General features: G+C 40.9%; 1 protein-coding gene across 1 annotated transcript; it reads right to left on the bottom strand.

Annotated features, from left to right (window-relative positions):
• Positions 1 to 11,400: 11,400 nt before the first annotated feature.
• LOC119556093 (probable serine/threonine-protein kinase clkA) lies at positions 11,401 to 13,769 on the bottom strand. The gene is made up of 2 exons (XM_037867952.1): positions 12,616 to 13,769; positions 11,401 to 12,272 (listed from the first exon to the last, which is right to left on the bottom strand). The coding sequence occupies exons 1-2, from the start codon at positions 13,593 to 13,595 to the stop codon at positions 11,663 to 11,665; spliced, it is 1,590 nt and encodes a 529-aa protein (XP_037723880.1). The 5' UTR covers positions 13,596 to 13,769; the 3' UTR covers positions 11,401 to 11,662.
• Positions 13,770 to 17,362: the final 3,593 nt, after the last annotated feature.

Here is a 17,362-nt window from a genome sequence, read left to right as displayed (position 1 = left end):
GTTGTGTAAGTTTTAAGGTCATTAAAGTTTTTTAAGCAAAGTAAGAGAGTTTATAATAAGTGCTAAAATTGTATCCTTAAAAATATAACTACTTTCATTTATCCACTTTAAAGAACATTTAAGTTCAAATAAATTCGAACAACTTTGATTAAACTTTGGCACCCCATCTCCCTTAACTATCCAATTAACCTTTGGTCAGAACTTTTCCATTTCTTAGGATCAATTTTTTGTGAAAAAGAATCATTGAGCTGCAGGTGAAGCTTGTCCTCATTTGTATGCCACTAAACTGTGGAAAAACTTTCCCTGGGCATTAAGAATTGTGTGAAATCAAATTCCCCCTCCTTTTCCCGGATAAATTCGATCCATCAGCTGCAAGTTGTTCTGCGAAAAGCTGAAAAGTCTCGCCACACAAGCGAAAAGTTGCACAAAAAATGGCTTAAATCAGCGATTTTTTCTTTTTTGAGGTTTATCTCGCTGGTGAAGGAGGCGTTTGGGGGCGTGGCCAGTGAGCCGCTTAAGCTGCCGCACGGTGCAGCGTCGTCTAATTGAACCCAACAGATATTTTCAATTAGCAGCAAAACATTTGTGAGCTAAAAAAGTTTTATTTAATTTTTCCTCTTCCCATTTTTCTTTTTTGCCTGCACCTTGAGCTCAAGTACTTGGGAGTTGGAAAACGGGAAGTGAATTCCTGCGGGGCAAACACGTCCTGGCGCCAATAAAAAAAGGCACCTTAGTGCTGAGAACTTTGGCCAGCGGCGGACAAACTTTTTAATGCCATTAAAGAATGAAAAAATGACGCTACAAGACGTGAAAAGTTTGCCACCGACCAAAAGGTGAGCCAGAAAAAATAGCCAACCAGATAGCACTGGAAAAAATAGGCATTTAAAACTAATTTATCAAAATGTATTTAGAAAACTTCAACAAAATTAAGGAATTTGTGAAAAGGAGAATATTAAATAGTGAAGTAATCTAAATGTGTATACCGTGTTTAAAATTAAACGATTAAAAGTGTCTAAAAGTATGCAATAAGGTTTCAACCCCTTAGAATTTTTGTAAAACACCTAATATTTTCGAAACGTTATAATATTTTTGTGTGCAGAATATTAATTTAAAGCTGTATGTTACAAAAAATGAAAGCGTAATTTAGACTGCGATCGTAAATCAAAACGTTCTCCTTGCTTCCACAAAATATTTGTAACATTTTTGCTAGAGCCTCTTTATGCAAGTGCGTAAATTGAATTGATAAAAGCGGCCACGCAACAAAATGCAAATGCAAAGTGCGGCCGGAAATGACTACAAAATGTTGGAAATCTACAACTTGAGATAAGGCTCGGAGAGTTCAAACAAACTAATTCAAAAGTGCGTGTCCTGTGGATTTCGGATGCGGATGTGTCCTGTTTCGGCCCTGTGTGCCCGTGCCGCAAAAGTATGCAACACAAATCAGCGCATAATGGCTGCCATCCACTGACCACTTCCAAATCCACGATGTCCAAAGTCCGTAGTCCCAGTGCCCCGTGCCCAATCCCCTTCCCCTTCCACTGCCACTTCCACTTCCATATTCATGCCCATGTCCATGGCTGTGTTTGCATTTGGCTGCAGGAACAGAAACGGCAACTGAAACATAAACAGGAGCAGGACCTCGACGGACCACGCATTTCAATAATTCTAATTAATTTATTAACGCTTATCAGCGGCGATAAATTTGCCAGGGCAGCAATGTTTGCCCATGTGCCATGATGCCTTGCTCCCCTTGCAGGATTAGGGCCAAAACTCTGTGCGAACTCTTTGCGGATGCTTTACTTCTGGTCCACAGGACAACGGTCCTTAACTGACAAACTGACTGACTCACTGACTGACTGACTGAGGGAATGACTGCGAGCACATCCCCTCCCACGAAAAGGGCTTTAAAAGTCCCGCTGAAGATGCACATGGGGCGATAAGTTAGCCCAGCCCCAATTCACAGCCATAAATGGAATGAAAAACTTGGAAAACCCAGTCATTGACATCTCTCGTAAATAAGCAGGACTCGCAGGAGTCCCAGGACTAGGCGTTGATTTTAAAACGAGCCCATTGATAAGAGCAAGCTGGCCCACAAGTTACAGAAAATGCTGAGGTGGCCAAAAAGAAAGTTCAGCGTGTGTGAAAAAAACCACCAGGGTCGACTATAAGATACTCAGTAAAATATATATTTTATTTTCTGATTATGATAAAGTGTATGTATCATAAAGATCTAAAAATATAAGAGCTATAATATTTAAAATTCCATAACATATAAAGAGGCCAAGTTTTCATTTATGGAGTTTCAAAAAATTCTACAGCTATGAGAATAATATATCTTTATAAAAATATATATTCTATAGGGTTTCATTTTTATAATAATAATTTTTAAAAGTACCAAACCCTTCTTCAACGTCTTTCTAGGGTATGTTAAACCGCTCGTTTGCCTGCTCCTTTTTTTATTGTATGCCTCGGAATGACTTTTGTTTCTGTCGCCCGAACGACTGAAAGTGTTAAAATTTATTGACGCATTTAGATCAAAACTAAAAATTGTCTCCCATTTGCCTTATTCCACTTCGAAGTGGCTCATTTGTACGGGCTTTTTCTGTATATTTTTTGTTTCTTTGCTGATTCGGCAGATCGCAGTTTGGTTGGTCTTTATTTTTACCACTGGGCCCGAAGCTTGATGCTGGGTGTGTGTGTTTTGTTTTAATACGAAAATCCCCTGACTTGGCCAATCTGCCACGCCCCCCGCCCACAATTCGGATTGCCTAGCCGGCGGCCAGAAGGGAGAATACAAAAGATATACCTTTAATGCATTTTACTCATATTGAAAAGCACTTAAACGGCGGGGGTTGCGAAAATATGAAAATCACAAGAACCTTTGGGCGGGGGTTGGTTGGATATTGTCTGAAGGTTGCTTATTTTATTATTATTTTACAGGGAATTATCTCATTTGAGTGGAGTTTGCCCTGCGCCGTTCTGATATCCATCCTGCCCGCAGTCTGCTGTGTAATGTGTGCGTAATAACATAATATCCTTAAGATATTTTAATATTGCCTGCCGCTGCATATTGAACTGCGGCATCGTTCGCATCCAGGACTCGTCCCCCATCGCCTCGTCCTTGGCTTTCGCAGGATGAAAATCCTGCTTCTGCTCCTGGTCCTGGCCGCATTTCAACATATTTGGCCTTACTTTACTTTGGCTGCCGGCTTGTTTGCTCCTCGCTTTTCCTTCCTTCCTGCGATTTAACAATACCTTTGTGCATCGTAAAATAATTGCCGCAGGGGTTTGTAATCTTCTGGGTTTGGGTGGCTTGCAATTTTCATTTCGCCCAAATTTGGTTTACCATTTTTTCCTGATTTCTTTTTTTGCTTTGCAGCAGCTAAAAGGTTTCCTAAACGCTGGCTCACCGAGGGACATATTTATGGATGTTTGGCATACTTGGAAGTCCTAGAGTTTATGTTAGAAACAAGTTTATTAGGAGATTTTCATCGATTGTTTATTTAGGAAAGGTGTATTTACTTTTTAAAATTTAAAATTTTAATTTGTTCCTACTTTAAATTGACTTTTCGAAGTATTTAAATATTGTTAGCATTTGTTCAGTTTACCCAAAAAATACATTGACTTAATGATTTATATACAACAATTTCAGGATTTATAATAATAAACACACATGGATATTTTGTGACAATTTTCTTTGTTTTATTTTCATTATCTTCCTTATGGGCTATGACTTAACCCCCAGGATAATCCCGCTAATTCCCCCCATCTAGCTTAACGCATACCTATAAAAGTAAGACTCTTCGTTATCGGCTCCCATTTAATATTACGAGGATTTCTCCTTCACCCCATCAATCCATTATCCGATTTCACTCCTGCCTGAGACTGGTGTGTTTATCAATAATGTGCTCCGAGGGCTCCGAGATGTTTCTGGTGTTCTGGCTCATGATTGTTTTTAATAAGTCGCTGCCCTCTGCCCCGCATTTACCCCTGTTCCCCAGGACCGCTCGACATATGCGGCAACAATTTAACGTTGAGCTCATAAATAAAATCGCTGGTCCCCCCGGCGACTTGACTCCATTTTCAGGGTTTCTTAGTCAAAGTGCGGTGACATTATTATTGGGAGAGTATATGAGAGTGTGCGGCACGGCACTCGAGTTATTGACAAGTTTATGTGCTTAATCCTTCCATAAAGCGCACCATTAAAATGCCAACAAAAGGTACTTTATATGAAAATTTCCTAACCCCGCCCGTGGCGTCCACTTTTATCGCCAGCTCATCGTTCATATTTCAATGAACGCACCGAAATTTAAATGCTCCTTTACACTGAAAGCAAAGGTTGGGATCAAATCAATAATGACACAAGAAATTTAATATTATTATCCTTTGAGGACACTTATAGATAATATGAATGAAATTGTTCTTATGTATTGTTAATTTTAGTCCACATTATAAAATTCCGAAATATTCATTGTGTTTCTATATGAGGATGCTGAGTGCTTAAGCACAACTTTAATAAAACGGTGGTGTTGATTTATTTAAAAAAATTTAGAAAGCAAATATGTTTCATTCTCATAGATATTTATTTATTTAGGCATTCATATTGAAAAATTTATAATTATAGATATTTGTGGAAGATTTTTTTAGGTGTACTGAGAGACATGTGTGTGGGTGCTGGTGTCTGTTTGAGCGTAAGACAATCGAAAACTGTGGGCGTGTCGAATGGCACACGATGCCGAAGGCAGCTGCCTGCCTATATAGAATATCGGCACCATCCTCTAATATTCCCCATCCTCGATTTAGTTCCTGATATGCCCGGGTATTTTTATTGCCCGTGCCCCGCGCTCGCGATTCCGTGCATAATAGTGTAAAACTAGACGTATATCTCCCAACCGGCTATATATTTCTCCAAGGCGAGCTGCTATTTGCAGCGAAACTCACGAATTCGTAATAAAAATGTTTTGCACTGCCAAACGTGTGGCCAGAAGTGAGGATTTTTGGGGAGCGAAATTAAAAACGGAATGGTTCCGAGCGGAAGGCGCAAAAAAAAGACGGCCTCGCAAATGAAAGACAGGCATTAATTTTTGAAAATTTTTATTTACGGGGAAGGAAGTGCCGACGATTTGGGGGAATCAAGTTGAACTCATTTCACAAGTGTTTACAAAAAAAGCATATCGAATTGGATGAGTAATACAGAGCTGTTTTATTATCAAGAAAGCCTTATTAGGATTGTTTTTTGTTTCACAAGTTTTGTAATAATCTCTCTATGGTTGACTAATCCATAAGTAAATTAGGCAAATTTTTTGGGCTGCAAATCTTTTTTAATTCTTCTATAAAATATTAAGCATGCTAAGAACATGTTTTAAGAACTATTCTTTTTTTTATATTTTAAAAATCCCAAAATCCATGTGTTACCATCGTCGCCAACCCCATCCACCTTCAACCCATTTTCAATCTGCTCATCGCCCCCCAGAAAAAGCTCGGTTTAGAGAAGAAAAATTATGGAACCTCTTGCAGACCATATTTAAACGATTTCACATTTCTTAATGATTCTGACAGCTGAATGATCTTTCATTCGGGGTGCCCAAAATGTGTTTTTCGTATTCTCCGTTCGCGCTTGTCAGCCCCAATTTGAAATTCGGCCGAATTGGTGCCTCAAGTGGCGTCGGTCTTTAGTTAATGTCAGTCAGATCGCCCAGATGTTGCCCAAGTTCTCCTCGGGTTGCTCTTCAGCCTTTTCTGTGGGATTAATTAGGTATGGGCTGCGTACACTCGCAACAAAGACTTCATTAAAGGGGGCAACCTGATCGGGCTTGTCAAAAACTCTGGGCTGTGGTGCTTTTAATTTTAATTCCACTGCTAATACATCATCGCAAGTCAACAAAGAAGGTCCGCGAAGGTGGTTCAGTGGTTCGGTGGTGCGGTCGTGCGTGTGTGTGATAAGTCCTGGAAAGCGCCGAACTACACGTTCCCATTTTCACAACAGTTGGTAGTGCACACCACCCCCAGGACTTCCCCTATTTGCGCCTTGATTTCCTCACATGCCACTCCGGTAATTACACTTTGGAAAATAGGCAGCAAGTAACATTAGAAATATTATATCATTTTAAGATATTTACTTTTAACTGTATTGAATTTTGAACGTTTAACCAAGACACTTAAAAGTTCCAACAGATCCTAAAACAATCTAGCCATATAAAGCGGCTCTTAAAAGTATGCAATATTATATATGCATATATATTATTTTTATATAATATGTACCAATTCTTATATTTTACCACTATTGTTTATTTTGTTTGATTATAATATATAACTATTTCAACTACGTAGACTGATTTTGACGAACTAGACAAAGTATATCTGAGTACTCTTTATCTTTATCTAAACAAGAAAGGAAGTTAGCTTCGGCAAGCCGAAGCTTATATACCCTTGCAGCTATAATTATTAAATTTAAAAACACAAAAAATGATATTCCCAATAGTATAAGATAATATGTCAAAAAACACCGAAGCTATAATTTGTTTCATATTATTTTCCTACCAATTTTGCGATCGTTCCTATGGCAGCTATATGACATAGTCGTCCGATTTTGATAAAATTTAATTCGAAATTCAGAACTAATTAAAAAATGTTATTTCCAAGCGTTGGAGGTTATATGTTGAAAAACACCGAAGCTATAATTTTTATCATATTATTTTTCCACCAATTTTTCGATCGTTCCTATGGCAGCTATATGATATAGTCGTCCGATTTCGATAAAATTTAATTCAAAATTCAAAATTATTTAAAAATTGTTATTTCCAAGCTTAGGAGTTTATATGCTTAAAAACACCAAAGATATAATTATTTTTCATTTTTTTGTCCGATTATTCCTATGGGAGCTATAAGATATAGTTGTCCGATCCGGCTGGTTCCGACTTATATACTACCTGCAAAAGATATAAGACTTTTGGGAAAGTTTCAGCCCGATAGCTTTAAAACTGAGAGACTAGTTTGCGTAGAAACGGACGGACAGACGGACAGACGGACAGACGGACAGACGGACATGGCTAGATCGACTCGTCTAGTCATGCTGATCAAGAATATATATACTTTATGGGGTCGGAAACGTCTCCTTCACTGCGTTGCAAACTTCTGACTGAAATCAATATACCCTCTGCAAGGGTATAAAAAGAATTCGTAATACAAATTAAAACATGTTGATGGTTTAGATAAGGTTCTCTTGATAACCTTTAAAAATATACACAATGCTAAGATCATATTTTTCAAAATCATTAATCCATTTCTTCTAGTTTTTTTATTTTAAACAAAATATTATTAGAGTGTAGGCTAGTGCGAAAATCAAGCCGAGGCCAAAAGTTGCCCGATGTCGAGTCCAGAATCCCGAATCCCGTATTCCGTATCCCGAATCCGCGGCTGTTCCTCGGTGGTGTTGTTTCGTGTTGCCCTTGTTGGTGGTGGCAACGTCAAGGTGAAAGCCGCTTAAGGTGGTTGGGGTGGGGTGAGCTCGTCCTTCGAGGACGGGGCAGGAGTCCATTGTTAGGACTCAACATGTGCGCTATTGGATTAAGTGGCGAACGGCGGCGATTCAAGGACAATCAATGGAACAGCACGAGAGTCCTGGGTGTCCTGTTCCTGTTTCTGTGCCCGTGCCTCGTCACCTTCTGTCCAAATCGAAGCTAGACCGCGTAACAGAAATCCATTAAGGTGACCGTTTTATTTGCTACATTAGCGGAGGCCGGGGTGATTCCGACTTAAATGCATGCATTTAGCCATCTGCCTGCATTTTGCCAGTACAAAAGTGTTAATTGAGACTTCTTTTTTATTGGTTTCGAACGGGGGGGTGGGGGCATTCAAGCGGAATGGTCAGGATGGTATCTCCGTATGCAAATTTTGAACCAAAGGATGTGTTTCGGGACTCAGACAGCTGCTACTTGAAGTAGAGAAACAAACGCCCACGTGCCGTAGAAATGCCAGGAATGCCGGTCCCGGAATTTCCAATCAATTTTAATTGGCACCCCATCGATGGACGACAGCGAGAAGAAATCCAAAATATTTGTGCATAATTTTAATTAGAACATTTTTCCTATTTGCGCCATTTATCTTGTGTGTTGGAATACTTTACTTAGAAAAACCGGTGGCAGACGTTCAATGGGTGTCAAAGTCAGTGCAATAAATTATTTTAAACGAGCATATCGAAGATGTGTCGCCTCTCTCCTCTAAAATGTAACTCACACATGTGCCTGCTGGGTATTCCAAATATTTTTATGGCTAGGTCTTTGGAGTAGGTATCGTCGTAGGGATTTATGTGCAATCAGGGGGATCTCGGAGATAAATCTCCTGGCCACTCAAGCGGCCAGCCAATCAAAGTTGCAGTGGGACTCTGTCTCCCCCTCGACTCCCGGAAAACTCATTTAAGTTTTCCTCGGCCAGAGAGATAGGTGAAAAGGATAAGGTCGACTCCAAGGGATTGGCCAACTTTGGTCCGGCTTAATTGCCCAGTGTCCTTGCAGCGAAAAGGGAGGCTTAATTGCCTCAGCCTCTGATTCTGATTCAGATTCAGATTCTGCCTTTTGACTCCGACTCCATTGCTTAATTGCCATTTAGTCCTTTTTAATGGACTCCACTGTGCGGGGACCCTGGTCCTTGTTCATTAATGACCACCACGTCTAGATTTCCGCTCACCTCCTTTCGCAACTTTTGTCAAGTCCTGTCGATACCAGATAGACTTGCAAATGCCAGCATTTTAATGGCAGCATTTTTGACTTAATATGTCCCGGCTTATCTGAGTATCTGTGTATCTGACCGTCCTGCATGTCCTGTGTGTCCTGCGAGTCCTGTGTGCCCCTTTGGGGCATTCTCAGCTCGTTTGTGTTGCATAAATTTGCCCAAATTGTTTTGCTGCCCTCCGATAAGACGCCGTCGATGGCATGACAATTAGCCCGAAACTACATTTAAAATATTACTTGTGGTCCTGCGATTCCTGTCCCCACGTCCTGTTTTCAGCTTTAATTGTTTCTTGGGGTCGTGGCTGTTGAAAGTGCAAACCCAATCTGATTGCTGATATCCCAAATATTGACTATTGGCCCGGAATAATAACGAGGGCAGGTCATAGTGGGACTTAAGTATTAAATTGAAACTTACATGGGGTTATATTTGAGGAAAGATTAAAGTTGGGAGTTTGGACCGTCTCTCGACCATAGTTGATATAAATTAAGTTATGAACATAAAAACCCCTTTTAGTTTAATTTAAAATTCAAAAGCTGGGGATTAAAAACAAAATGTATTAATTGAAATACTTCATTTATTTTATATTGCTTGGTTCTACCCATTTTTGTCACTTTGTTATCTACATTTTACCTTTGGAATGAATCTTCTTGGCTGTAAAATACCCAGCTCCAACCTTTTCTTTCCCACTTATCACTTGGCTCATTTCAACCTGCCACTTGACTCAACTTCTGCTCCTGGTGCACTTATATTTAATGAAAAAAGGGAGCATTATTATTAAATTATACCCAGGGAAAAAATCCCCTTCATCCCGCTTCAATACCATTTGAGCACATGACATAAACATAAACTTTGCGCCTTTTGTGTGAGCGAGTCCTGCGGGCGTTCCTTGTATATGTATATATATAGTTATCCTGATCCTGGCCGGCGGCTAACAACAACAACAATAACGCCAACAAACACCTTTAATATTTTCATTATGAAGTCATTCAGCGCGATTATTAACGCGTGACCCCCAAGGCGATGCACAGCATCCAGGACGAGCGGTCAACAGCGGAGAAATTCTGGTCCACCCTAATGAACAACAGCAACAAAGCTGCTTGAGCTTAGTGCACAGAGATAAATGTTTCGGATTATTTAGGTGTCTAAAGGTATGCAGTGAATAAAGGATATTCGTTTTTCTAAATAAAATCCGTGTTTTAAATATAGTGTTGCATACTTTTAGGCACATAAAAGCATTTTAAGAGAGATTTTACTTGTGTACTATGTTCCATTAAATAAGAAGTTTTGATTTTTCCCTAAATATAATATGATTGATTCATCCTTTCACCTTTTTTTTTAAATTCTAATTGAACTTTGAATTATTTTCCCTTAGCCTATACCATTTTCTCTGAGTGTCCTCTAACGCTGAGGTAAATTACAATTTTTTGTTTATAAGTGGCAGCCGCTGGGCAAGTGCAGCTGTACCTAATAATCATAATAATTGCGCCATGGGCGTCGACGGCATCGTCAACTTTTCCAGACGCCATCGCCGCCCCCATTTTCCACCCCTCCTCCGCCTTTTCCTCAACAACAATTGCTTATAAAGTGCGTGTGACACATTAACGGGAAAAGTCCGGCGCGAAAAGCGGGAAAGCCTCGGCAGCCAGGGAAAAAGGCAAATAAAACTCGCGGCCAGTGGGCGAACTTCAAAAGAAATAAAGAAAAGGCCAAGTAAAAAAAAAACAGAAAAGAAAAGTCCTTTAATGCCGTGAATTTTCCGCGGGATTTCTATAAAGTGCAGCGGGTTGGGGGGCTAGGAAAATTAGACGGGGGGTCAATGCGGTTTCTGCCGCGCAAATTGAAAAAATGTTCGTGCGTAAATTGGCTTTTCTTTTTTTGGGCCAGGGAGGATGTTCTCCATATCGGGCAGAAATTTTTAAATGGAAACGGGCGTGGCCAGGTCACCTCACATCCACATTTTCCTTTCCACTTGCTCAAATTGAATTTCACTTCGAGAGCTCCTGAGAAGGCCGGGCGGAAAGTGAAAGTGGAAAGTGACGGGGAATGGCAGGGAAAAGCTAGGGAAACCCGGCAGCAAATTAAAAAGAAATTAAGCCAATTTGCCTTTACAAGCCAGGATGTGCGGCTCAATTTCAGGAAAAGTGGCCGCGACTTGTTGTGGCTCGTAAATCCTGGCCCATAAATACCAGGGCCTTCTGCTGCTGCTTTTCGCCCCACTTACCAAACGTCTTCATTTCGGCGTAAAATTCTTTAATCTCGTTCAATTCAATTAGTTCGAGTTGACTAGTTAATGCCGCGCCAAGTGTCCGCGAATGTCCTTTTTGGCCATTGGAGGTGAGTTATACCCATCTTTTTCCCGGGACTTTGTCACCGAGCATTAACTTTGGCAATTTATGGGCACTCTAAGTGGAGTGCCGAGGGTCCAGGGGTTATGGTTATCGTGGGTTGATCAGCCTCTAATTAGGTAAATAACCTTTCCTGGTTGGCAACCCATAAATAAAATAAAATAAGGCACAGTGATCTGGGTAAGTGCTTGGAATTTAAAGCACACAACTTTTATTATTTCTTAACAATCAGAAATTCAGAATTATTTGCAAAACATTTTTAACAAGTTCTAAGAATTACAAACCAACTTTTATATAACTTTTAACATACTTAGAACACCTCTCGTTCTTAAACGACAATTTATTTGTATGCCTGATTAAAGGATGGGCTTTTACAACAAGATCAATTTTGAATACAATTTGAAGTGGATGGCTTGCGATTACTGTCCTAATTTAGAAGTCAAACGATTCGACCAAACATCACTGGATACAAATTTAATAAAAATATAAAGTTCCTGTGAAAAGTTTATTGAAAGAACTCTCCATTCTGACCCCAAGCTGCCTAGACTGTCATCAGAATGGTAAAGTTTGAACGTTGACTGTGCAATTTAGTCGCTGCCCATACCAGGATTGGGATCATCTGGGTCAGGACCTCCGAAAGGAGCTGAAGAGCCCAAGGCATTGGTCAGGGCATTCACATCGGCGTCATCTCGTGGCGAGGAAACGGGTGTGGCATTATCATCTCGAGGCTTGGCCTTTCCGAAGATCAGGGCAGCCTGCTTGGTCTCAGCCAGAGAGTTAATGGGCGCAGTCACCGTCCTCGGTTTTAGCACCAACTTAGGTCTGTCATCATCATCTAGTACCCCAAATTGATTGCTCGAAGATGGACCAGTTGCCGAATATCCTGGTTCCGGAAGTCCTGCTGCTGGATCCTTGTTGACCCTGCCAAAGTTCCCATTTCCATTGTAGCTTGCGGAACCACCACCACCATTATTTGGATTGTAGTGACCACGGCGATCGCGGTTGCGATTCTGCACAAAGTTGGTATAGTTTCCGTTTCCATTCGGTATTCCATTCCCAAAGCCACCTACACCAACGCCACCGGCACCGCCACCGCCTACGTTTCCGTTGAAGGTCCTTGGGGGATTGTCAACCCTACTAATACCACCACCTCCACCACCAACACCACCTCCTTCGCCCATGCTATTGTTAAAGGAACTGGAATTAAAATTTAAGGTTATACATTGATCATTAACAATTTAAAATCAGGGTAAATAATTGTAGTTTATAACTGGACTTCAAAAATCTTTCTTCCTTAAATTCTACAAAAATGTATAAAGTTAAACTTAAGAATTCGCGTTTTTGTTATAGCCAACCTAACTAGAATTGAAGTACTTGCTATTTAAGAGATGATAACTCTGTGTAAACTGTGAACTGTGAACTGTGTGCTGTTTATAAAGAATTCGCGTTTTTGTTTTTTGAGAAAAGTATCTCCTAGTAAAAATGGTATAAAGAAGCTAGTACTATCTATAAAGATAGAATTCGAAATATTAGTACCAACCGATTGAAGTTAAAGTTGCGGTTCCGCTGGAATCCTCCATTGGTGGGCGACTGCTGACCGTCACGGTCATCGTAATTGGGTCGTGGAGCTCCTCCCTGGTAGCGATTGCCACCTCCATTTCCATTTCCGTTGCCATTACCACCACCATTACCGTTGCCACCACCGCGATCACCTGCACCACCACGGTTATTATAGCCACCGCGAGTGGTGCGATTGAAGTTTATCGACATGGTGCTCTGGGTGGGGCTGCTGTTGGACATTTGGTGGTTGCTGTTGCTCCGTGTTTCCCTCCTACGAAACTGATGGGATCCCACGCTGTCGTCCCGACGATAGTTTCGTCTTTGGTAGTAGGGATTACCATTGCCATTGCCATTTCCATTGCCACCGGCACCGCCTCCTCTGCCGCCACCACCGCCACCTCCTCTTTCATGACCTCCCACACTTTGGGATCCACTGGGTCCTCCTGCACCACCATTACTGGAGCTCGGGGCCTGTCGGCGATGATCAGCTATGTCGATGCGCAAGGGGGCCGAAAAGTTGTCCAACTTGATGCGTCCGTTGCAGGAAAGGGCCCTCTTTAACTGGGCCAAGGTCTCGAACTCCACATAGCCATAGCCCTTGAACTCGTCCGTCTCACGATCCTTGATAAGCCGGACGTTCTTAACCTCAAAGTCCGAGAAGATCTTCATCACATCGCCCTGGACGAGACCCTTGGGCAGATTGCCCACATAGGCGATGAAAGGTGGTTCCGTGGGCACCTGACGCTGACGATCTCGATCCCTGTCACGATTGCGAAAGTCTCGAAAATTGCCACGACTCTCCCGATTATCGCGATTATCGCGATTATCTCGATTGTCCCGATTGTCACGATTATCTCGATTGCCACCACCATCTCGATTAAAGTCCCGATTGTCACGATTGTTATTGTTAGTATTGTCACGGTTGAACTCGCGGTCCCGCTGGCTGGAGCGATTGGCCATGGTCTTCGAGCCCTGCACCAGAACCTACAAAAATATATGCACCTGCACGTAGCACCTTGAACCTCGAACCACGGAGACACGGAACACCAAACGCTGTACGAAAAGTCCGGAGCTCGATATCCCAGACGCTGTTGATAAGTCTACGCGAGACGAGGGACTGGGATCGGAGCAAAAGGGGGGCTACCTATTTTCTGACAGCCCAGTGACACTAGTTTCAATTCTACTTGATAAAATGTGCTTAAAAGGTGTACAGAATTGTAATATTTCTGATGTTTTCATATGATATTTAGTATAGCTTTAAGGTCTAAAGTATAAGGCATAAAAACATGGTAAGTGGTTATTTCCTTGACCTATTTTTATCACAGTGGGATTTTTTATTGAACAGGGAATTTTTTCTAATTTTCTAAATTGTACTTATTCTATTTTAGCTTCTCTAGCCTTTTAAATAAAGTTGAATATGTACATCAAAGTAATTCATTTCCAGTTTGATTATAATTAAATAATTATTTCTGTGCATCTCTACGTTGCTTAAAACTAAGCATATTTTAATGTGCAAACAGCCAAGCCCGAATGGAATATGCTGCCTGCTGGAAACTGAGCTCTGAGTTAAGGTAAACCATAAATGATTAATTACGGCGCCAGGCTCCAGACCCATTCCGCATATTCTTTCGCAAAACATGTGTAAGCAGCAGCGCCATCTTCTCCGCCAGTTTGTGTTTGTTTTATGGATAACGCCAACAAAAGCAGCAACAGCCAGTACATGAAAAAGTCAACAGTAAATATTGCAGTCAGGCAGTAGCAGCAACAGCAACAGCAGCAGCAACATGATGCACAGCAGCAACATCACAAGCACAACAGCAACACCAAGGAAACGCTTTCTGTTTGCCCCGCGAACTCATGACTCATTTTTGTACATTTGTCAAAATTTGTGCCATACATCATTTTAAACAGTGCAGCTTGGGGGAGGAGATGTAGTTAGATGTATTTTAGCCACAGCCTGGCTTTCATTGAAAGCCCTGTCTCTTTCTATTTCCCCGTGCCATCTCTCTCTCTATCTATTCAGGAAAACCTTGCCCCAGTGTTTCAAGCGACTCAACGCATGGAGCCCAAGATAAATCGCCAGCAACACGGAATTAAAAACTGATGTAGCGATTAATTTATCACTTGCAGGCAGTGCACTTAAAAAAGTGGAATGTAATCTAATGTATAAAACGCAGAGTTTCTAGATCGTATACCTTCTTTAGTAAATAGTGTATCTTTAACTATCTAATACCTATGTACATCATAAGAACTATCACTAATCTAATAGTGTTTGCTACTGGATCTCATTTATTGTCGTGATATACATAAATAATTTAAATAAATAAATAACCCATATCCTTTTTTTAACAAATATTGTTGGTGGCTGTGTTAGGTCACTTGAGTGGAAACCATTTATTAGCATAAACCTATATTACAGTTAGAACATTTACAAAAAACTGGAACCCTTTAAGTTTTCTACTTCGGGCTATATAAATATATATATCGTTGAATTAGGCATTGCTAATTTAGTAACTGCGTTTTTTTCGAGTGCACTCGCAAGAAGAGTTGCAGCTTCTGGCAATATTTAACTAACAAGTTGCAGTGAGCGAGTGGACACACAGAGGAGACGTTTGAATGGATCTATCCGAATGGAATCGAAGTGCACGGAGTTGGGCAGTAAATAAATTACGAGCAGCAAATAAACGCGCTTCATTGCCCCATCGATGGACAGTAGCCGCTCTGCAGAGGTGGAATATCTGGGGGCCAAGGCGAAACAAAGGGAGATGTATGGACAAACAGAGACAAGCAAACGGAAACGGAAACGCTTTCAGCTGTCGAATTTGTATGAGCTAAAAGTGCCCATTCCGCATTTTGCCGGGGAATCGAGAGCTTTTGTTGTAAGCGCTCAATCATTTGATTGTTGCAACTGCAAAGGGACCCGGGCTCGAAGCTCATCGATCAGAATTAATAAAGATTTGGTCCTTGGTGATTGACTGACTGACCCACCTCGACCAGCTGCGATTTTTCCAACCCCCTCTAGGAACTTTTCCATAGGGCATTTGTTTCTAATCGGGCAATCCCACTCGAATGGCACAGAAGCGCAAACGATTTTAGTATTACACAACATTAGCGAAATTAAATTGATTCCGAGGCTGTTTTGGAAGCACCACCCACCATCCTTACACTCGCTTTTCCAAGCTCATCATAATGATGTGTGCCGCAAGTATGCAGCGTAAATATCTCTGTACCTCCCCCGATTTCACTCCATTAGTGCACTTGTAGTACCTCACACATCAAGGATAAGAATTGGGGGTGTGGCGAGGACCGCTCACTAATCATATTAAGCGAAATTCATACGTCGCCGCATTTATGCGATTTACCCAGGACCTCTAAAAGTATCCGAGAACCAGCAGGCAAAAAGATAGAGGGGTAGCTATTGTTATGACTCGGTCTGGCAACATTTTTCGTTGTCGTTTAAACTAATTGAGTGTTACAAATTTTATGTGCAAAATCTTTAAGCTAAATTGAAATTTGTTTTCTTTTTGCCCGCGCCGTCATACATTTTCCACACATATGATATGATGTTCGCCACTATCCCCGTGAACCCAGTAAACCCGTATCCGTAAGTGAACCCATTTAATGTTATGTGCACATTCTCGTTGCTCATACCCGTAAGTGCGTTGAACCATTTTAAAACGCCCGAGTTGAGGTATGTTCGACTGGTTTTTGTCCACGAAATATTGCCTACGGGGTGGAGTGGTTTGCTTTTGGGGTTTTTCCCTCTTTTTTGGGGTGGCTCTTCCCTTTCATTTTCATAATTGAGGTTGAAGTTCGCGATGAAATATTAAGTGTAGGATAAGCAAACAATTTCGGTCTTTGAGTTTGCATGTATTTCGTTAAAATGTGCAATTTATTTGTTTATTTAGTTCTCAATCTACATTTTTTAAAAATAAAGCGAGCTTGGGGATGAAAAGGGCAGTTTATTTATAAAATGTACAAATGTGCTTGGTTTTTTTAAAGTTTCTTATTTCTATGTAAATTAAATTTGATTTAAAATATTTATGTACAAGAAAACAAAAAGAGTAAAGCAACATTACTGTAAACATCCTTGGTTTTTATTTTTTTGGCCCATGATCTTGCCAGAATTGCTTGGGAGTTATTTCAAACAATAACTCGAGAAATGACAAATACTACCCACTCCATTTCGCTCCCATCCCCCAGGCATATCATGTCAGCTAATTAAACTGCCAACGGAGTGTATTCTCAAAACAATTTACATAATTTACGATGCAAGACAATTGGCAGAGGAAGCTGAGAAAATCGAGGCAACGGATTGCAGGCCAATAAACAGAATTGCATATGAAATAATGCCAGGGATATTTGTATGAATTGTTCGGGCCAAGATAAGGAGCAAAAGGAATATTCGCGGGTTCTCCAAGCTGGCGACTCTGTGGCCAAGAACAAAAGCCCACACAAAGTGTGGGTCTAGAATAAAGAGCAACTATCGTCTGAGATTTATCATTGGTAGGGCCATATATCAAGTGTTTTGGCCAAATAATATAATATATGGCACTTGCCAAGTTCGCAATTACCAGCAGAAACTGTCGCGGCATTTTGAAAAATTAACATGCAAGCCATATATAGTTCTTTGTATCGGCCAGTGGCTATAGATTTATGCCAATTTGATGATCCTAGTGATGCTGATTTATGGGCTTTCGACTTCCACGCTCCAAAGAACTTTCGGC

This window comes from Drosophila subpulchrella, chromosome 3R (assembly GCF_014743375.2).
Source record: "Drosophila subpulchrella strain 33 F10 #4 breed RU33 chromosome 3R, RU_Dsub_v1.1 Primary Assembly, whole genome shotgun sequence".
Lineage (NCBI taxonomy): Eukaryota > Metazoa > Arthropoda > Insecta > Diptera > Drosophilidae > Drosophila > Drosophila subpulchrella.
Note: the sequence above shows the minus strand (reverse complement) of the source record. Positions and strands in the feature narration are given on the sequence as shown.

What these genes read in the sequence shown, in the direction of transcription:
- LOC119556093 (XM_037867952.1), bottom strand. Translation starts at nt 13,595, where the DNA reads ATGGCCAATCGCTCCAGCCAGCGGGACCGCGAGTTCAACCGTGACAAT. An exon ending in CGCAACTTTAACTTCAATCG is followed by an intron (nt 12,273 to 12,615) that starts GTTGGTACTAAT and finishes TTTTAATTCCAG; the next exon opens with TTCCTTTAACAATAGCATGG.